Source organism: Manihot esculenta, chromosome 14 (assembly GCF_001659605.2).
Source record: "Manihot esculenta cultivar AM560-2 chromosome 14, M.esculenta_v8, whole genome shotgun sequence".
Lineage (NCBI taxonomy): Eukaryota > Viridiplantae > Streptophyta > Magnoliopsida > Malpighiales > Euphorbiaceae > Manihot > Manihot esculenta.
In genome coordinates, this window is record NC_035174.2 from 28,748,637 (window position 1) to 28,772,017 (window position 23,381).

Genomic DNA, 23,381 nt, shown 5'->3' on the forward strand with positions numbered 1-23,381 from the left:
TACTCGGTTGAGGAAGGAAGACCAAAACGCCAACTGGAAGGAAATAGATGTTGTAGAGCACTTTAAAAAGGTCTCCTCTCATAAAAAGATTGATATGATAGTGGCCATTAAAATTGTCGTCCTCGCTTGGCAAAGTCATAATAATCTATGAGGGGTGAGGGACAAAGGACCGAGTACCCGAGGTTCAACTCAGGCTCTCATCCTCCACTAATCTCCACAAATGTTACATAAGTAGGGTACTTTATTAAAATCTTTAATGTTAGCTTGTAATACTTACTTACCTCTCTTTCTTATGCAGGCATGGCATCAAACCAAGGATCCAATGAGCTTATCACCATTCGTGTTGTTCCACCAAGTACTCAAACTATCCCTGGTCACCAACACTTCAAAGCACACCTCCTCCCCTGTTTCCACCTCCCTCTCCCTCAAGAGCAATCCACATTGGGCTGATGAAACAGGCTCGAGCACTCAGTGGCCAAAAGGGTGTGTAGAACCCCGCCTTGGCTCTTAGCGAAGTAGAGTCTCTTCATGAGGTGCCTCATCTTTCTATGCTCATTGCAAAGAATTTTTTGCTGTAAGGGAATCGAGAAAAGCTTAAGGAGTTTGAAACAGATGACTCGTACAAGAAATCCATATGGCCATGGAGAGTATATGGTCCAGCTACATGGCCAAAGAAAGGGAAAGGGAGTTGAGATGGCACTATGGGGTGATAGATACTGCAAAGGACATGCTTCAGGAGGAGAACCAAAGGCTCAAGACTCGGGTAGAGGAGGTGGAATCCATAATAAAAAAGACCCTTGAATCAGTGGACAAGCTTCAGTCTGATCTCTATGAGGCTAAGGCCCAGAAGGCGAAAGCTGAAGGTAGGTAAAGGCTACAAAAGAGAGGGCACTTTTACTCAAGGAAAAGATGAAAATTCTTGAGGCTCAAGCTACTGAGGCCTAATCTCTTGCTGCCCGAGTTATCGAGCTGGAATAGGAGCTATGGACACTATGGCTCGTGATGGAGAGATGTACGTCAAGGGTTTAGACTTAGTGAAGAAAGAGCTTATCAAGCACTTTGCCACCGAGGAATTCTCATAGATTAACGACCTCATCTGAGGATGAAGAGGAAGAGGAGGACACTTTAAACCCGACCGATCATCAAGAAAATACAGTAAATGTAGAAAATAATGTGATAGTAGAGTCTCAGGAAAAGGGAAATGAAGACCACCCTACTATCCAGTAGTTTGTAAATCTGAAGTGTTTTAATGAAAAAAGAATATGATTTTATGTTTGTATGTTTGTTTGATACTTACTAACAGTTGCTCATTGCTTTCTTGACAATATTTTTGAGCATCAAGCTTGGACTTTTCAGTAACTTAAACTTTTGTCGCTTTTGACTTGCCTATGGTAGACTATCTTATTCTTGGCATATTGAAGACTTAAGGAAAATTTTCTACATCTAGAAGGCTTTTTTAACATCCAATGCCATGGAGAATTTTAGGGGCTGATACTTAAAGACTCGCCTGGCTATGACCCACCTTATAACAATTTCCTGGCATCAAATGCCTTAGAGAATTTTAGGGGCCAACACCCAAAGACTCGCTTGGCAGCGACCCGCCAAGTAGCAATTTTCTCATTTTGTACTCGTGGTAATCCATCACTCCATCAGATCTCCGATAAACAAGAAAAAACTTGAAAAAAATGCATCATAGTCAACTTATTGATAAAATTTTGCAAATTACAAACATTCTAGGAATGCGAAATGACACGACCATCTAACTTGACTAATTTATAAGAATCAAGATGAATAACTTTAGAGAATCTATAGGGTCCCTTCTAGTTTTTTCCTAACTTATCAAACCCAATATCCATCCCAATATATTAGATCTTTTGAGGACCAGGTCCCCTATAATAAAACTAGGGTTTTGACTCGAGAATTGAATAGTTGTGACATTTTGTTTCTGTAAATGACCATCTTGATGAAAGCTTGTTCTCTTATATATTTGACCTAATCAAGGCTAAAGTTCATCTCTTTCGAGTTTAATGATAAGTTCGGGTTTGTACTCTAATACTGCTAAACTGGACCTCCATAGGGATTACTGCTTCAGTCCATATACCACTAAGAATAGAGCTTCCCTAGTTGTTACCCAAAGAGTTGTCCTGTAAGCCCAAAGATATAAGGAAACTCCTCGAGCCATCGGCCTTTGGCTTGATTGAGTCTTTTCTTCAACCCTTGTAAGTTCATCTTGTTTGTTACTTCAGTCATGCCATTGGTTTGAGGGTGGCAAGCTGAGCTAAATATTAAGTTGATGTCCCACTTCCTGAAAAATTCTTTAAAATTGGAACTTACAAACTGTGTTACATTATTAGTAATAAGAATCTTTGGAATGCCAAAATAGGTGAAGATATTTTTGCTCATGAATGAAATTGTTTGTTGAGTTGTTATAGACTCTACTGCCTATACCTTTGCTCATTTGCTGAAATGATCAATTGTTACAATCACATATTTCCTCGACCCAACTGCTTTTAGGCATGGGCCGAGGATGTCTAGCCCCTATTGAAAGAAAGGCTTGGGATTGCCAAGGCTGACTATATTTTTTCGAATGTCTGAGGTATCGTTTCATGGACTTAACATCTTTGACATTTTTAGACTAGCTCCTTTACATCCTGCATCACCATTAGCCAATAAAACCCTTGTCTAAAGGCCTTTTGGGCAATTTTCCAAGCTCTTTTGTGACTTCCACAGTCACCTTCATGGATGTATGTGAGTATGTCCCAGCCCTCATCCTCAGTTACACACCACAACCATGGTTGAGAAGCAGATCTCCTATATAACCAACTATTACTTGATGCATATTTTAAAGATTTTTTTATTACCTATTTGGCTTCTAATTCATCCTGAGATAACTCATCTTCTGTGAGGAATTTGAAGACTAGGGTCATCCAAGTTATGCCAACGTCGATTGATAAGGCCTTCTCCGCCTCGATCGTTAAGGTTTGTAGAACTTTGAAAGGCAAGTGTTGGGTCAGGTGTAGCTCTCCTGCTACTACCATTTTGGCTAGTGAGTTTGCCTCGCCATTTTCTCCTCGCGCCACTTTCAGTAGTTCACAATTACCTTGTCTTTCCTTGATTGTTTCCAGGAGTAGCTGAGCCTTCTCTTTGTATTTCGCCAGATTTGGGTCTTGAACTTTATAATGTTTCTAACACTAATTTACAACCAGCTATGAATCACTTTAAAGGACATAATGGTTTATACTTACCTCCTTTAAGATTTTGAGCTCCATAATTATAACATCATACTCAGTAATATTATTAGTGGTAGTGAAGGCGAGTTTCGCAGTATAGCAGAGTTTAATACCTTCTAGTCTTTGTAACACTACATCGATTCCTAAACCTCCAATGCCTCATGCTTTGTCAACACATGCCTACTAGTTTTCAACTAAAAGCTCAAAAACTTTATGCACCACGGTCATCTCTACTACAAAATCCGCTAGTGCCTAAGCTTTCATTGCCTTTCTACGAATATACCTTATGTCGTAGGCTAATAGAATCATTAACCATGTGGATAATTGCCTTGAAAGCTTTGGTCTGTGCAATAATTGATGCAATGGGTAATTTGTTCTTACCTCGATGGGGTGGGCTTCGAAATATGGTATGAGTTTCGTTGCTGCCATGATTGTTGTGAAGGTGAGTTTCTCCAAAGGAGGATAGTTTAACTTTTGTCCCTTCAACACCTGACTAGTATAGTAGATGGAGATTTGGTCACTGTCTTCTTCTTTTACTAAGACTGTTCTTACTATTTCTTATTTCACAGCTAAATACAAGAACAAATCTTACCTGGGCAAGCTTAATAATGGAGGAGAAGAAAAGAAACTTTTCAAATTGTCAAAAGTTTTGGCACACCCACATAAAATTATTATTTCCCTTTACAGTTTTGAAGAATGGGATAAATTTTTTGGTGAAATATGAAATGAACCGCCCTAAAGCTGTCATTTGCCCATTGAGTTTTTGGATATTGTTAATGCACTTAGTGCTTCCATGTCTAAAATTGTCTTAATCTTTTCAAGGATAGCTTATATGCTCCTCTCCGGGACTATATAACTTAGAAACTTCCCTGCGTTTATCTTGAAAGTACATTTTTCTATGTTTAGCTTCATATCTATTTTGTCCAAAATGTCCAGAACTCTTCGAATATCTTCTGAATGATCTTTCAAAGCGCGAAGGGTTACCAGAATGTCATCTACATAAACTTCTACTATTTTTCTGATTAAATCCTTAAAAATTTCATTCATGAGCCTTTGATACATTACTCCTATATTTTTAAGTCTAAGGAGCATTACCTTATAGCAAAAAACTCCTTTGTTAGTGATAAAGATTATCTTATAAGCATCCTCAGGCTCTATCTAGTGGTACCTTGAAATAGCATCAAGAAAGACACTACCACATATCCCAAGGTAGAATATATTAACCTATCAATGGATAGGAGATGATAGTGATCTTTGGAATATACTTTATTTAGGTCTATGAAATCTACACATGATCGCCACTTGCCATTCGATTTTTTTAACTAGTATAACATTGGCGAGCTACATTAGGTATTGGACTTCCTTTATCAATCCTGTATTCAAAAGTTTATTAATCTCCTCTTTTATTATTTGTTGTCTTTTAAAGGCAAATTTCCTCTTCTTTTGTTGTACCGATTTAACCGAGCTATCAAATTCAGCATGTGCATGATTATGGCTAGGTCTATTTACTTCTTCTAAATTCCAGGCAAAAGTTGTTATTCTATTTTTCAATTGATCAACAAGGTCTTTTTTAATGTCATCATTTAGGGTCATTCCAAAGCGTACCTTTTTATCGGCTTCCAACACAACCTCCTAAACCAAGTATGGTAGCTCATGTTACAACCTCCTAAACCAAGTATGTTAGCTCATGTTTTGTATGGGACTCGGGTTTCTCTAATAGATTGATGGGTATAGTCACTTCCCCTAAATCTTGATCCACATAAGTATGTGTGTACGTGAGTAATTCGGAAGGGTATAATTCCTATACTTACCTCGATCATCCCTTTCCCGAGACATCGAGTAGCTTCTTTTGTTGTTTTCATGACTCCACCTATCTGATTTTTGGGTCTTGATTAGACTCACTTTCTTGTCCTATCTTAGAGCCTATACCTCGTCATCCAAGCGTATATACTTCTAGGTTTTTTTCACTAACTATTGATAGATGGCTGTAGGGTTTTTTATTAGAGAATTCATGAACTTGATGTTCCTAGTTACTCTCTTGAGCGTTTCACAAGTTATCTTGTGATTTAAATCTTCAATCTGTATAGCTTTAGAGTTGAATCATAAAATAAAACTCTTTAGAGACTCACTCTTGCCCTGCCGAATCTTTTAGAGGTCCAAAAAGAGTTCCTTTTGGGGGATGCATGTAATAAATTTTGATTTAAAAGCCATGACAAGTGAGTAAAATTATTAATGGAACCTAAACTCAAGTGCTAATACTATTTATGGGCTAGACCTGTTAAAGTAGATGGGAAGACTCGACATAGGATGAAGTTATTGACGTTCCGCAGCTGCATTGTAGTCCTGAAAATGGCTAGGTGGCTTCTCGAATCAGTATGTCTATTATACTTTTCTAGGCTCGGTAGCTTGAACTTTTGAGAAATCGTTTCCGCCAGAATTTCGTTAGATAGGGGCGAGGCATTCTCTAGCTGAAAATCGTCTTTTTGCTCCTTTGAGAGCCTCTGAACAATGCACACTAATTTTCAATCTATGTTTCTTAATGCTTTGTCCAAGGATTTCTCATCCTCTAACTTGCTCTTACCTTTAGGATTGACATTTTTGCCCTTATGATTATGTGAGGTGCGTCTCCTTTAGTACTGGGTGTCTCTTGAGAAGCCTCCTCCCTTATCCTAACAATTCCCTATGAAGCCTAATCCCTAGCTTTATATTGCTCCAGCATGGCCTGCAACCTCTTAAAGTATTACACCATCTATTCATTGTTCATAGTGCTAAGATCTATTTCAGTTGCAGGCGAAGAAGTATTCTGCCCACTCTCAATAAGGTTTCGACCTTTAGAAACAACAAAGAGTATAAGTAAACAAGAAAAAAAGGAGCGCAAGGCGAGCTAGATTTTCTAAATGAGAAGAAAAAACTCTTTGAATCCCAATAATGGAACAAAATGGTATTGATGGAAACACTCTCTATGTGAATTGGCAATGTAACAGGCAATATGTAAAAGGGAAACATACAGTGGTTAGTGCCTAATGGACAATTATTTCGACGCTCAAGTTAGTATCTAATCTGAATGGGCGAGTGAAATAATGAATATTAAATAGCTGGACTGAGTTAAAATTGCGTATCTAGAACTCTACATCTTTGTTGCCTTTACACTATAAGAAGGGAAAATTAGTTAGTTGGTTCCCTAAGAATTCAAATAATATAGACTAATTGATAAGGGATCTTGTATTTGCAGGAATTCTGGTGGTTGCAGCATAATAACTATTAACAGTAATGTAAAAGAGAATTAAACTCTGCCAGGTGAGGAGCGAGCCTCGAAACTCTGCCACTTTTAGGATGAGTGTCGCAAGTATTCGAGGTCACATGTATGGGTGTAAGAGTCACAAATATGTCATCATTAGAGCCAAATGAAAAAATGTGAAACCTTTGGACCAACACTAAATCATATCAATTATTATCAACTAAAAATAATATTTTGTTATATTATTATAAAAAGATAGTACTATCTTTATATTTTAAAAATATTAATATTTCTTTTATTTTCGAAAATTTCAATTTTTTTTATAAAATACTTACTTTATAAAAATATATATCATTGTTTGTAAATTTATAAGATCTACAATATAGATATTATAGATTTTAATTTTTGACTTTTTAAAAAAATGTTATGTTATATATTTTTTAAAATTATATCATTTTCTTGTTAATATTATATATTTTCTATAATGTTATTGATTATAAAAAAAAATTAAAGGTAAAGTAAATAAGAATTATCATAAAATATGATTAGTTTATGTAAAAAAAAAATTGTTATTTTTTTAATAAAGTAACTCTAGATGTCACAACTTTTAAAAATTTTAAGAAAACGTTAATTTTTAAGAATTTTAAGAGATTAAAAGCGCCTTTATTTTTTCAAAGCTTCAAAATAAACTTTAATTTTTTGGCATATTGATTAAAAAATAATAAATATGTGCATTTTTTTTTTCATGATTATAACCTCACATTTTAATTCTGAATGACTAAATCCATTTTTAAAAATTTTCATGATTATAATCAATTTCTAAAATTAATTTTGACTAAAATCATATTTCATATCCATGTGGATTTTTTTTTATAATTTCAATAATTTTTAATTTCATATTATCAAAGTATATTGAATAAAAAAATTAAAAATCTTTACATTTTTCACTATTATAGTGTCACCTTTTAATTGTGAATAATAAAACTCATCCTTTTAAAATATTTTTACAATTATATCTAATTTCTAATTTCTATAATTAATTTTAATTAGAGGCACGTATCATCCCTGTGTAGATTTTTTTACAATTTTTAATAATTTTAATTTTGCTAACATTATTTAAGGGGTAATCTATCTAAACACTCTTTACTTATTAAAACTTCCAAACTATTAAAGTTAAATCTCTAAAATTATAAAACATCCCAAAAATTTTCAAAATTTTAAACTCAATCCCTAATCCTGCCAGCTACCCAGGAGCACGATTCAGCCCCATCAAACCCACTAGACGTAATGCCATGAGCCCCACTAAGGCCTACTAGACATGATGAAGGACGAGACACAACCCACGATTCATGTTATGTGACAACCAGCTATAGAATGGTGCACGGCTCACGACCCACACTATGTGATAGCTAGCCATAGGAAGAAGCTTGACCCACAACCATCAACCCATTTGGTTTTCTTATTAAATAGAGATCACAATAAAATTGAACAATGATATGGTTTTAGGAATTGTCAAAGGAAGATAGGTTAAGGGATTTTTTTTTTTTTTAATTTTAGGGATTTACTAATTGAAGGTTAAAGTATAAGTTTTAGTTGAGTTAAGAGTATTAGCTAACCACTTTAACTCTGGTTATGTAGAGCTAATGACATGGAATTAAAAGTTCCTGTGGATATAACATGTAACTCTGGTCAAAATTGAAAAATATTTTTGGTTCAAAATTAATCTTGAAATATGGAAAAATATTTTTTTTTTGTGTCTAAAATTAAAAGATGAGGCTATAATCATAAGAAAGCATCAAGATTTGGCTTTTTGGTTCAATAAGTAATGATGAGGTGAAATTAAAAAATTATTAAAAGTAATAAAAAATTTCATATAGATATAGCATATGGCTCTAATACAAATTTATTTTAGACATTTACTATGATCATGAAAAATTAAAAAGATATGCTTTATCATCCAAAATTAAAAGGTGAGGTTATAATCATTAAAAAGCGTAAATATTTCGCCTTTTCTTATCTAATAGGCCTAACTTTTAAAAATATTTTAGGGGGCCTATGCCTCCTTTGACCCTAATATGGCTCACCATTTCGCATATCACTTCTCTCTTCTTTTATGTAGAAATCTACACCTACATATTTAAGGGGTGTGTCTAATTTATAAAAATGAAGTTAATAATTATTAAATTAAATAAGTAGATAAATATTCAATCTAATGACTATTAAGCTTATTATATATGATATTACACCTTTAATTTAAGAGTTATATTCCCCACCATATATCGAAACATACTCTTTATTCTCTAGGTAGAACCTCTCTGGAATATAAACAAAGTCATGTCTACCATAAAGTATTTGTTTGGTATTGAAGTAGCTCATTCTCAATAAGGGATTTTTTATATCACAATAAACGCATGTGTTGAATTTATTGGCTGAAGCAGCGAAGATGGAATGACAACCTTTAGAAATACTTATAGAGGCAAACTATAACTTTGTGATGTTCTATAAGATATTATAGTGAATAAAGATTCTTATCAAAGAAGTTAATTTATTTATCTCACACCAGACTCAATATAGCTTATGTTGTTAGTATTATGAGTCAATTCATGCATAACCCAAAAGATTAAAGGAGTATATAGATTATTATATTATTTAAAAAGTATATTAAAAAGAAGAATTATGTCCACGAAAGGAGAATGACTGGACTGAGAGCTTATATACATGCATATTATACAGAATCTATAAGTGACAGAAATCCAAATTAAGTTATTGCATTATTTTAGGGGTTAATCTTATATCTTGGAGGAGCAAAAAGCAAATGTGGTTTCTAAGTCTAGTTCATAGACTGATTACAGAGCCATTACACTTGGGATTTATGAATTATTATGGATAAAAATAAACTTTGAAGATCTGAAGATTAAGTGGGAAGGTCCGATGAAGCTTTATTGTGATAATAAATCAACTATCAATATTTTATATATATCCATTATGACATGATCGACAAAATACATTGAGATAAATAAGCATTTTATTGAAGAAAAGCTAGATAGCAGTCTAATTTGTGCTTTTTTTCATTCCACTACTCAGTAACCAACTTGCAAATGTGTTCACTAAAGGGTTGCCTAGTGCTGTGCTTCACAAATTAACCAACAAGCTTGGAATGGATGATGTCCATTCACTAGCTTGAGGGGGAGTATGGAAAAATGTCATTTATAGATATGTTTTCACAGATTAACCAACAAGTTTAGAATGGATGATGTCCATTCACTAGCTTGAGGGGAGTATGAGAAAATGTCATTTATAGATATGTAATCTTTGATTTTAGAAATTAATTTTAGGTATATAATTTTTTTTTTTCTGAGAATTAGATTTAGCTATGTAATCTTTAATTTTTAGAGATTAGAGTGAATTATGTAATATCTAGTTTTTAGGAATTAATTTTTTTAATTTGTTTTAATGAATATTGAGTTGTATTGACTTGTTAGGAAGTTACCTAGAATAAAATTAGAAAGTTACTTAAAATATATTTCTTTATCTGTATAAATCGTTGTATTATGTTATTTAAATTAATTTAATGCACACAAAAATATTGAGTTCAATTTTAAAATATAAATTGTGAATAGAAAAAAGTGTGATACAAGTAATATTTATTAATTCTAATTAAAAAATATAAATATTGTTTATTTAACAAGAATAAAAAGAAGGTTTAGGATTTTTATTATTATATAAAGTTTTTAAAATCAATTTAGATAAATATGTAAATATATATTTCTTGAAAAAATGTAAATATATATATGTGTTAGATTTTATTATTATTGTGGTTGTAATTAATTTTTTAAAAAAAATCAAAAAATCTTTGTATTTTTTTAAAAAACGCATAAAAGGTTTTTAATGATATACGAGATTCGCCTAAAATAGGCAGTGAGTTGTCACCATAAGATTAGATCACGTGGTAAGGATTTAATAAACTAATACGCGGTTCCACCCATAGAAATGAAGGTCCAGACAATTATGGTGTCTGGAACTAAGAGAAAATGAGACTCAAGCGCTTCAGGATATATCAGTCTCAGATCGGACAAAACTCGCCCTCTTAATTTTAGCGTGAGGCTCTATAAGTAAGTTACCATTAACAGCTACAAATCAGCAAATCCTTTTTACATCATGAGATTTTCGACCAATTAGTTAGTGAAAATCCTTTACTAACGAGCCAGCCACATTATCATCGAATCATCATAAAATGCTATATTTATCCCACCTTCTTACAGTATAAAAAAGAAGGATCACAAAGGCAAAGGTAGGTAACTCTCTCACACAAATACTCTTAAGTTCTTTATTCATCATTTTCTCTCATTTACTGACTTGAGTGCCGGAGTGACTGTCATGGGTACCCAACACCTCACTTTCTCTTTCTTACAAGTTTAGCCAATCACAGTACAACTCCATTCCGGCCACGTTATCAGTTTATTTCCAGCAACATCATTTAGTTTAGTTGCCGTGAAATCTATTGAATCCTCTCAGTTTATTTGGATTACGATCGGTTTTCTACTCCTCTCTTAAAAAGAAATCTCTCTATGACCGATAATTCATGAGCTACTGCTAAGGTTGCTACAGATGAGGATGCTATCTTTTCTTCCACTCCTAGTAGTGGATAAAATGCACCCCCTATTATCAACGAGGCAGGTTTCAACAATCTGAGCATCGAACAAATACTTCAGTACGCCAGAAGGTTGCAGGTTATTTTCGAGTAATACAAAACTCAGGAAGAGGGGTCGCTCATAGCTCCTAGAGAAATGGAAGAAGTCTCCGTTGATACCTCAAGACCTTGGACAGAGGCAATCCAGAGGCAGTCCAAAGGGATGGACAAGCTCGAGGAAGAGGAGTCATTAGATAATGCTCCAAAGGATGTTGACTAGAAGCTACAACGGGTTGCTCTAAGATACCAGGAAGGACAGGAAGAGGACAAAAGAACGAGCCAAAAATAAGATCAAAAGTTGAAGAAGCAAGGATATAGGGGAGAATACAAAAGTTACCCAGTCTCCCGAGGAAGGGATAACCAAAGTAAGTATAAGAATTACACCCCATTGAAGGACTCACAAACACATATTCTAATGTGGATTAGGAAAAACGACAAGAAGATCAGGTGGCCTCTCAAACTCAACTCTAAGAAAGCCGAAAAATGAGACAGGACCAAGTATTGCAGTTTTCATGAAGACCACTGATATACAACAGAGGAGTGCCGACATTTGAAAGACGAGATCGAGAAGTTAATAAGAAATGACACATTTTGAAGTATCATTAAAGAGAGTAGAAAAGATAGGAGGGCCGAGCTCAAGGTAACAATTTCTGAAACTACCCCTGATAGTGAATTTGTAGGGATTATTCATGTGATTACAAAAGGACCCACTAGAGGGGACAATAAAGGGAATGTCACAGATGTCCAGCTCGTGGGTCAAACTCCAAGTTTCGAAATTGGTCAAGTCAGACGATCGAACCTTTTATTTTATCCTTAGAAAAATATTTATAATTTATGGTAATGTTATAAAACTAAGATGCATCCTTCAAGTTTCTTTTTTGATAGGAAAATTAAAATCGCTGGATGGACGAAAGTATGGAGAAAAGAACAAAGGCCATAAGGCAATTGCCAGGCCATCTAGGCATGGGTCCCGCATATAATCCGACATTGGTCTGTGGAAACAAATTCATTAAAGGCTATAAGGCAATTGCCAAGCCATCCAGACATGGGTCCCGCATACAATCCGGGCATTAGTCTGCGAAAACAAATTCATAAAAGGTCATAAGGCAATTGCCAGGCCATCCTAGCATGGGTTCCATATATAATTCAGACGTTGGTCTGCAGAAACAAATTAATAAAAGGCCATCTAGGCATGGGTCCCATATAATAAGATATTTTCATGCCAGGTCACAAGGCGGGTATACGCCAGGCTAGAAGACTGGGTATTAGTCCCGCATCAAAAAAGTTTCTAAAGCATTTGATGTCAAGCCACAAGGTGGGAATATGCTAGATCGACCTTTCGGGTATTAATCCCGATAAGTTTTTAAGGCATTGAATGCCAGGCTACAAGATAGGATTACACTAGGCCAGAAGACGAGGTATTAGTCCCATTTGATGAGAAAGGCTGGAAAATGCATGAAAGTCCGTAAAGGCTAAAAAAGGCCAAGGAGCTCGTAAGGGTTAGAAAAATACCTGAAAGCTCGCAAAGGCATTTGATGCCAGAAAGTTTGAGAAAGCTCAAAAGCACATCAGGGCTAGAAAATATCTGAAAGCACGTCTGGGCTAGAAAATGCTCGGAAACATGATAAGGCTGTAAAAGAGCCGGGAGCTTGCAAGAGCTGAAAAATGCCCAAAAATCTGTCAAGACATTATTATATCACTAGGATCAATTTTTGCCAAGACAAGATCTTAAATCTGACTGGTCGATAGACAAGCAAGGATATCATGTGCTCAACAGATAAGCCACATGACTCAGATCATGAAGACAACTGTCATTTTCGAATCTAAGAAACAAAGACCAGCGGGGGACCTCTGATACTACATGAGACTCGCTCAAAGTAGGCAGTGAGCTGTAACCATAAGATTGGGCCACGCGGTAAGGATCTAATAAACCAATATACAGTCCCACCTATAGAAAGAAAAGCCAGGATGACCATAGTGCCCGAAACTAAAAGAAAAGGAGACCCAGGCGCTTCAGGATAGGACGATCTCAGGTCGGACAAGACTCGCCCTCTTAACTTCAGAGGGAGACTTCATAAGGAAGTTAATGTTAACAGCTACAAACTTGCAGATCTCTTTTACACCTTCAATCATGGGATTCCTCACCAATTAGTCGGTGAAGATTTTTTATCAACGAGCTGGCCACATCATCACCGAATTATAAAAAAATGCTATATTTATCCCACTTTCTTACAGTATAAAAGAAGGATTATAGAAGCAAAGGTAGGCTACTCTCCCATACAAATATTCTCAAGTTCTTCATTCACCATTTTCTCTAGTTTACTAACTTGAACGTTAAAGTAGCTGCTGTGGATACCAACCACCTCATTTTCTCTTTTTTATAAGTTTGGCTAATCACAGTGTAACTTCATTTCGACTACATCATAAGTTTATTTTCAGCGACATCAATATTAAAAAACTATCAGTAATATACTAAGAAAATTAAACTCATACAAAAAAATATGATTCTAAATTTAATTATTATTTCCAAAGATGAATTTAATGCCTTAAAAATGCTTTAGTGGTACAATAAATATATTTGTTATTATGAATATATTCTACTCAAGGTTTTACAACAAAATGTATATAGTATTTTCTGAATATTTATTAAATAATTTAAAATTAATTCTTAGGTTGGCTACCCATTTAAAAAAATCTACTAGAGAAAATAATACAAAAATTAATATTTATTTATTTTTTTTAAAGCAAAAAATCAATATTTATTTAAAGTTGCAAAATACCGGAGAATGAAAATATTTTTCTAATTAGTGCGTCACATAAGGCTTGCATAACAATAATTTATTAATAACATTATTTTAAAATTCAAAATTAAATGGTACATATCTTCATATTTTGAAAATAAAAAATCTAACCCTTAAATTTGGAAATATTTTTTTATAATTTAAATAAAATGGTTAACAGAAATGAAAATTATCTAAACGTTTGTACTAAAAGTACTAAGAAATTCCTCATATATTCTCAATAAATTCTCCAATATGCCATATGATGGTTGTTTTTCCGAATAGTTATGGTTTTAAATATAATTAATAAAAAATTTCATCATCAATAAAACTTTATAGTATAATTTAGAATATAAAATATAGTAGATATATTAAGTTGTATTATTAAAATAAAATAGCAGATATTTCGTATGTTGTGCAAGTAAAACGATTAGTTGATAAATAAAACGATTTATCTATTTTCATGTTTTTTTTTTATCAGAAAAGAACATCATTGATATTAAAACCGAGAATCCTTACACAACAAATTAAATGATTGTCGAGGATAGGGCGGTTAATTCGATTTAAAATTGAACCAAACTAAATAAATCAAAAATTAAAATTTTAATATTTATAAAAATTAAATCGAATCGATTTTGATTAAAAATCGAATCGAATTAGTTTGATTCAGTTCAGTTCAATTCGATTTGATCGCTTTGAATTTTTAATAAATTTTTTATCTTTTATATTTTTTTTAATATTTTAAAATTTAATTGAAATATTTTAATTTTAATATGATCTAATATTTTTATATTATTAAAAATAATATACTATTATCACTAATCGGTTTGATTTAATTTTTTTAATTTTTTTATTAAAATTAAATTAAACTAAAATAATTAAAAAATTAAATTAAAATTTTAAATTAATTTAATTTGGTTAATTTTTTGGATTTGATATAAGAGAGTTAGAAATCCATCCTTGAAACAAGGAACTAGTATTTGCTTTACAAGCCATCCAATCTGCAGGTCTATTCGTAGACCTAAGAGTAAAAATAGCTCAAAAAATTAGTTAACAACGGCAGATTTAACATCTAACAAAATGGCTTTCATGTACCAACGAACCGGAGAGGAATAGAAGAGCATAGAAACTAGTTCCCGACAAAATCATTCTTTCAAAAGAGTTTATTAAATAAATAGAATTCTCATTCTACTCCTGGTATCAATTTCATTTCTTTCAATAGAGTTTTGGTCATTTTAAGGTTTCCAAATATGAGAGAATTAATCAAATAAAATTCAATTAAATTGAATTTGTTCATATTTGGGATAATTGCTAGTAAATCAAAAAACTATTCTTACTACATGAAAAATTAATTATATTTATTATTTTAATTAGACTGAAAATCAATAATCAATGTAATAAATCTAAAATAATTAACTTCATTATACTTTGTATAATTGCTAGTCATAAATTAAATTAAATTTAATTATTTTTAATGGGCCGATCCATTTTAATAGAAGAAGAAGAAGAGGCAGAAGACAGTCCTCTCTTTTGAATAGCAAAATTTCAGCTACTTTACACTAGGTATTATCCAATTGTTTCTTTTTAGATAGTTGAATGTGATCCCTTTTCCAGAATAAAACCTGTTTATTCCACCATTAGAGAACTCCATCACTTGTGATCCCTATGATATCTGAATGAAAGCACACATGCAATAGATATTTGCACACCAGCTCAAGATCACATGCCTATGCGAAGAGAAGATATATTTATGCCTCCAATGTAGCTTTAGCTTCATTATCAAATGCTTTGCAAAGAATTTCATAATTCTTCTGAACTCCAATCTGTGCAAAGTAACAAAAGTAATCATATCTTCTAGAAACAAAAACTTGAAAAGCGATAATATAATATAATATGTTATTAGCAACATAGACAATAGTCTCATACCAGCGGATCAACTTTTGAAGGAGAAATACTTGATACAACATATCTGCGCAGAATTATAACCAAATCAATGGAATCTGGATAAAGAAAAAGAATAACCAAATATTAAAATGAACTTTTGAAATGGAGAGAAAATAAAGAGGAATAATACTTTTGGGGAGGAAGCACCAAATCGACAAATAGATGCAGCTCAGGAAGTTAGAACAGAAAAGTTGAACTAAAGGAATTTAGGATGGAATAATTGTGGAAAGAGACCACTCACTGGACAAATTGACAGAAAAATTTAATACCTGAAGGAGCTTACTGGCTCTAAAGTTAAAAATTACAGATCTAGACAAGACTGAAATATCCACTGTGATGCAGGACATCTTGCACATTGACAGTTCACAATTAGGTACATTTAGAAGCTAGAAAAGGCAGGAAATTGGATGGACAAGTAAGGTACGACTAGGAATCAAACTAGCAAAGCAACATACGCATTCTTGCCACAAAAGTATGGGATAGTGATCAGTACCCAGGAACAGTAGGGAAATGAAGGATTTATAGAAGCAACTTAAGGTTTTAATATTAGGTTTCTGGAACTGGGCTGACGACTAAAGGCCACATTATGAATGATGGGAGTAAAAGACTTCACATTACTTCTTCGCACACACATTTTGGAGCCCCCTTGTAAAGTAAATTTATATATCATTAATCAACCTCTTGATGTCTCAATATATCTATGTCTATATCTATATATGTCCACAAACAAACCTTTAACGTCTCAAAACCAAGCTTCCAAGTTTTCAACCTAGAAATAACAAAATTACAAAAATTCTAGAGTTCTTTGTTCCAACCTTTCTTCAATCTGCATCAGGAATGTTGTACAAATGTTAATGGTAGTTTTATAAGGGTTTGATTAGCGGCTAAACTCATCAAAATTGGGTGTATCTAACAAGGCGCTTTCCTTTCAGCCTAAGATTCAGACAGCTAAACATTAGCAAATAGCAAATGCAAGAAAGTATTTAGAACATACGTTATCAAGTAACAAATTTACCTCAGCTTGCTTGTATAGAAATTCATAGCTACTACATTTGCTTTCTGGACAGTTAAGACTACGGCACTCATGCAGTTCTACAAAAAAGGGAATCACTAAGCAGAACAGCACGATTTCGCAAAAGAGATTGAATATTGATCACACAAAAGAAGACGAAACAAAAGAAAAAGGCAGCATTAAATACCTTGCGAGCAATAAGCTCAAGCAATTGCATTAAGAATTTCCCTAATCCCTTCCCTTGTGCACGAGATTCCAGCTGAATTTCATAGACATAAAGCACAGGCATCTCTTCCTCCAGAGTAAATCGGTAATGTACAAATCCAACCAATGAATGTTCCCCATCTAAAATCACCTTCTCTTCATTACTGGAAGCCTCGTACACGAATATATAACGTGCTTCAGGCGTAACCAGTTCCCTTCGCTTCACCTTCTCTTCAGCAGCCCATTCAGGGCCATAATGCCTCTCCATATTATCCTTGAGAAGGTTTTGGAGACAACGCTTAAGAGAAGAGGAGATTTTATCCCCTCTCCCAGATTCCAAGTATACCGACAGCCCTAATAATCAAATGGAGATATTTACATATAGAAGAAGAAGAAGAAGAAGAAGAAGAAAAAGAAGGGATTGGTATTACCATTCGAATCGAAATGGCGAAATGGTGGGAAAGAAGCAAGATGATCCTTCACAGAAGAAGCTGCTTTGATCAATTCATCGAATGCCTTCCTCCTTTCCAAAATCTAGAAACCAAATTTGGGAGTTTATTAGGAATCAAAATGAGATCTGTAGAAGTAAGGTTCTGTCCGACTGTGTGTACTACCTCTCTGCGTTTAGGCATCTTATGTGTGGTAAGCTGTTTTTGTGAGACTGAATATTGGTTGAGAGGGCAGTCGACTCCTTCGCCGCCGTCGCCGCCCAAGAGGTTGGCCGGTTAACGCCGTTCCCTTTCCCTCATAACTGTTTATTTGGGCCGTATAACAACTCGGGCCACATATGCCAGGACAGCCGACTAGAGTGAAATAAGGTTTTGTACCCTCTCAAGCAGCTTGGAAATTTTTTGGGCCAGTGGTTAATGTTATAAAAGACAAAACTCAATATTCTAAATTTGTATTTTGTATATTTTATTATTTAGGCAAATATTATTTAATGCAGTATTAGAGCGAAATTAATTAAGAAATTTATGTATTTTTAAAAATAAATTAATTAAGCTTTCTTATATGAATAAAGATTCCTAATCAGAAATCCTAAACAAAGTATGAGACCTGTAGGAATTCTGACTCAATGCTAGTAAACAGGGGCCAAATAACTATTTAATAAGTACTTTGTTTGGGCCCATCTAATAAAAAACCTTTCACGATTAAAACAGTTTTTTTTTTTTTTAAATTTAAGTATCAGAGTGATATTGTGGCAACTGACTCATTTACTGCCTTTATGTTGTTTTCTATGTTTGATAGGATTAAGCCGCATAATTTCAACCGATTTTAGCATTTATGGGTTTAGTTTGGTGGTAATTTTAACTGATTTTAGTATTCACAAATTTAATTTAGTGATAAGTACATCTGAACTCCTCCAATCTCCGCATACCATTTTAAAAAATATATATATAATTATTTTATGTATTTTAAAACTATTTATTATAATTATTATTGTTATTATTATTATCAATTATGTTTAATTTAATTAATTTTTTAATAAAAGTTGAAATTAAATAAAAATTAGGCTAAAATTTACTCAATTAAAAAATAACAAAAATTTAGAGATTAAATTGTAATTTACTTTTTAAAATAATCTTTTTGAAAACTTTTATAATTTTTTTTTCCTTCCATTAGTTTTTCATTTTTTCTTTTTCGCTAAGAAGTGAATATTCAGTATGTTTGTTTTTAATTGAAAAAATGAAAGTTAAAATTTTAGGATTTATTAAAATCAACCAAATTAATTTTTGATAAAAATCAATTTAAATCGAATTGAATTGGTTCAATTTAATCGATTAACTTTTTAATTGACATTTTATTTTTTTATATTTTATTTTTGATATTTTAAAATTTAATTAAAATATTTTAATTTTTATTATAGTTTGATTTTTCAATATTATAAAAAATAACATAATATTTCTCTATAATATGTTCCATTTGATTTTATTGATTTTTTTTATTAAAATTAAATTGAAGTAAAATAATTAAAATTTTAGAAAATAAAAATTAAACCAAACTATATAAAATAAAAAATTTGAATTAAATTAATAAATTAATTTAATTCAATCATTTTTTTCAATTTAACTAAAAATTGATCCCGATTCTCTCCCCTCCTTAATTTCTTCTCCTTTCCTAATAGTCTCTTCTCTCTTTTCATGTCTTTTCTTCTTTTCATTCCACCCCTTGTGGACCAATGATGATAGCAACAGTCCTAGCAACATCAGGCACTGTCGATGAGCCAATGAATATCAATAATGAACATGTCGTGAAACCGATGTGAGATATTCAAGTTCCTTCAATGGCTACGTTAGATTTTTTTTTTCTTTGATATTTAAATGTTTGCAATTCCACTGTTATGGACTCTTCTTCTCTCCAACTTTTGTTCCTAACCAATGTCACTAGATTTTGGATGGTAAGAGAGGGAGATTAGTGATTGATCTTCCCATTGCCTTTCAAGACCAATTCGTCTTATCAGTGATTGGAATGGATTATCAAAACCTATCTTCTTTTATCTTGATAATTTTGTTTTTATTAGTATCAATCATCCTCAATCATCCTCAATCGAATATTGAATAATAAATTGATGTTACATAACAACCGTCCAAAATAAGTAGTGAATTATCACTTTACTTAGGGTACAATATGAAGAAAAGATGGTCTATCTCGAGGAATATCACTTACAAAGTAAAGTCACGTAGAAGGGTACAGATATGAAGAAAAGACGGTCTATCTCGAGGAAGGAAGTTCCGGACACCTAAAACATTTGGATCATCATCAAAGACTCACCCTTCTCTTAGCAAGGCGAGTCTCGACACAAAATTACCAGTAACAGGCATAGTCCAATGCATACCTATTACACTTGTAATCGCGGGATTGCCATTTTATTAGCCGGTTATATCCCTTATCAAACAATCGGCCGCATCATCGCTAGATTATCGAAAAATTCTATATTCATCATCACCTACTTATGGTATAAAAGGAGAATGATAGAATCTTTTGAATCTTCAATATGCATTTGGATTACAACCGGTCTTCTATTCATTTTCTCCGAAAGAAACCTTTTTCTCTCCTTTCACTTCTAAAATGGTCGGTAGTTCGCGAGCTGCTGCTAATATTGTTAGCAACGAGGGATTTATCATTTTTTCTACTCCCGACAACAATAGAAAAAATACACTTCCAATGGTCAACGAAGTAGATATTAATAATTTAAATAACAAACAGATACTCCAATACATCCAAAGGCTGCAGGCTACCCGTTTGGTAATGGTAAAACTGGGCATTTTTTGGAGGATGTCTGTATAGAGAAAAGGGTTTTTGTATTATTTACTGAACGTATTACAGAAGCTTATATAATACAAGTCTACAACTAACTAAATACAAGATAAGTATACAGCTATAACTCAAATACTAAAAATAAGTATACAGCTATAACTCAAATATTAAAAATAGATAAAATTGTTATAATTAGTCTTTATCCCTAATATCTACAACTAACTAAATACAAGATAAGTATACAGCTATAACTCAAATACTTAAAAATAGATAAAACTGTTATAGTTAGTCTTTATCCTTAATACGCCCCCGCAAGATTGAGACGCCATTGGAAACTCCAATCTTGGTTCTAAAGTAACAAAACTGAGTTCTTCCCAAAGCCTTTGTAAGCACATCAACAACTTGATCTTTTGAACTTATGTGAAGAACCCTTAACTGTCCAGCATTAATTTTCTCGCGAACAAAATGGTAATCCAGTGCAAGATGCTTCATCCTAGTATGATAGATTGGATTGGCGCAGAAGTAAGTCGCACCAAGATTATCACAATGAAGGACTGGTGGTTGTGATATTGGTTCTCCCAAATCTTGTAATAAACTTTGAACCCAAAATACCTCTGCTGCAACATTGGCTAAGGCTTTGTACTCAGCCTCTGTAGAAGATCGTGAGACAGTCTTTTGCCGACTAGATTTTCAAGAGATAATATTAGAACCAAGATATAGAACATAAGCAGTTGTAGACCGCCCATTATCAAGGACACCACCCCAATCAGAATCAGAGAAGGTAGACAGAGTATGAGTGGAATTTCGATTGAGAAATAAGCCATAATGTATGGTTCCTTTGAGATATCGCAAAACATGTTTCAGTGCTTGAATATGAGTTTGCGTCGGTGCATGCATAAACTGTGACAGCCGATTCACTGCAAAAGAAACATCAGGACGCGTAATTGCCAAATATTGAAGAGATCCAACAATTTGGCGATATACGGTGGAATCAGTTGAACTAGAACCATTATTTAAGATCAGCTTGTCTCCTGTAGACATAGGAGTATTCACCTCTTTAGCTCCAGCCATATCAAATCGGTCTAACAAATTAGCAATATGTCGATGTTGCGAAAGAAATAATCCTGCAGCTGTAGAAATTACTTCAAGCCCCAAAAAATGATTTAATATTCCCAAATCTTTGATAGAGAACTGAGCAGATAGCTTCTGTACACAGGTATTCAGAAAATGATTGTTATTACCTGTAAGTACAATATCATCAACATATACTAGAAAATATGCAGTAATCCCATTGGAGGAAAAAATAAACAAGGACGCATCAGCATTTGATTTGCGAAAACCAAGTTTGAGCAAAAAAGAAGTAAGTTCAAGATACCAAGCTCGTGGAGCCTGTTTCAAACCATAAAGAGACTTCTTCAGTTTGCAAACATAATCAGAAAACTCAAGTTGTACCAAGCTCGTGGAGCCTGTTTTAAACCATAAAGAGACTTCTTCAGTTTGCAAACATAATCAGAAAACTCAGGTTGCACATATCCTGGAGGTTGCTGCATGTAGACATCTTCATAAAGTGTGCCATGTAAAAAGGCATTATTTACATCCAATTGCCTTAACTGCCATCCTTTAGAAATTGCAAGAGTAAGAACTACCCGAATTGTGACCGGTTTTGTAACCGGACTAAATGTATCAAAATAATCACGCCCAGGTTCCTGAAGAAATCCTTTGGCAACCAAACGTGCCTTGTACTTATCAATAGTACCATCCGGTTTACGCTTAATCCGAAACACCCATTTGCAACTAATAAGATGATGTTTGTCTCTCGGAACCAGCTCCCAAGTTTTATTTTGCAAAAGAGCATTGTACTCTGAATCCATCGCCTGCCGCCAAAGTGAACTTGCCAGAGCTTGTTTAACTGTTCTTGGCTCGAGTGTATCCTGTAAAGGATATTTAGTTGTAAGATTAACAAAAGAAGAATTAAAATACTTTGAGTTAGGCTTCCTTTGTCGCTGCTGCCGTTGTACAGGAGCTGGAACTGAGTCTTCTGAAACAATCGGTAGTGGCAAATCTAAATCAGCAGTAGAAGATTCAGTCATCAAAGGTTCAACTTGTTGAGTCTCAGTACTAATTAATGGCATGGCAGATTGATCAGATTCTGCTGATAATGCTGTAATAGATTCTGAACCAGTACTCGAAACCAACAAATCAGAATCACTTGGAATAGAAATTGCCAATGGAACCGAAGCAACTGCAGTTGGTGCAACAGGTGATGAATTTTGTTGTTGTGTCGAACCTGTACAAGAAGCATCTCGAAAATAATTTGTAAATTGATGAGAACTAGTGCAAGTTTCAGATGGAAAAATATGCTCAACAAATTGAACATGACGAGACAAATACAAACGATTAGCCTTTGGATCGTAACATTTGTATGCAGATTGAGTTGGAGAATATCCAAGAAAAATACAAGGCAATGAACGACACTAAAGTTTAGAATTATTATATGGCCTTAGCCATGGAAAACAAAGACAACCAAAAGATTTCAATCTCTTAAAACTATGAGACATACCAAGCAATCTAGAGAAAGGTGTTTGAAACGAAATAGCGGACGAAGGCAACCGATTGAGCAAATAAACAGCAGCCTGGAAAGCATAAGACCAATAATTAGAAGGTAAAGACGAAAATTGTAACATAGCAAGACCTGTTTCAACTATTGAGCGATGACGACGTTCAGCAGTACCATTATGCTCTGGCGTATGTGGAGGTGTTGTATAATGTGAAATACCACAAGACAAAAAATGATGCTTAAGCTTTTGATACTCCTCACCATTATCAGTGAACACAGAAACAATTTTAGTGTGAAAATAATTTTCAACCAATTTCTAAAAGTGGATAAACAAATCATGAGTATCAGATTTCTTCTTCATGGGATATAGCCAAACATACTTAGAATAGTGATCAATAAATGTAACGTAATACTCATAGCCATCAATAGATTTTTGTGTAGGACCCCAAACATCGGAATAAACAAGTT

General features: G+C 33.5%; 1 protein-coding gene across 3 annotated transcripts; it reads right to left on the bottom strand.

Moving 5' to 3' along the window:
- Positions 1-15,376: 15,376 nt before the first annotated feature.
- Positions 15,377-17,935, bottom strand: LOC110630997 (N-alpha-acetyltransferase 40). Of its 3 annotated transcripts, none has more exons than XM_021778679.2 (6): positions 17,713-17,934; positions 17,530-17,632; positions 17,082-17,452; positions 16,898-16,974; positions 15,865-15,907; positions 15,377-15,761 (listed from the first exon to the last, which is right to left on the bottom strand). In XM_021778679.2, exons 1-6 carry the CDS (start codon positions 17,728-17,730, stop codon positions 15,687-15,689), a joined length of 687 nt encoding a protein of 228 aa, XP_021634371.1. In that variant the 5' UTR covers positions 17,731-17,934; the 3' UTR covers positions 15,377-15,686. The 3 variants fall into 3 exon arrangements, 2 of the variants coding, with proteins under 2 accessions (XP_021634371.1, XP_043806053.1); XR_006348412.1 differs by having other exon boundaries at positions 15,746-15,761; positions 15,865-15,938; XM_043950118.1 differs by lacking the exons at positions 15,377-15,761; positions 15,865-15,907 and adding an exon at positions 15,945-16,815 and having other exon boundaries at positions 17,713-17,935.
- Between the last annotated feature and the right edge of the window lie 5,446 nt (positions 17,936-23,381).

Bases quoted from the DNA above. Each gene is read 5' to 3' on its own strand.
- LOC110630997 (XM_021778679.2), bottom strand. The intron at 16,975-17,081 runs GTATTTAATGCT...CCTTTTTTGTAG, and splicing joins TTGAGCTTATTGCTCGCAAG to AACTGCATGAGTGCCGTAGT. The intron at 15,762-15,864 runs GTATGAGACTAT...TACTTTGCACAG, and splicing joins CTTCAAAAGTTGATCCGCTG to ATTGGAGTTCAGAAGAATTA.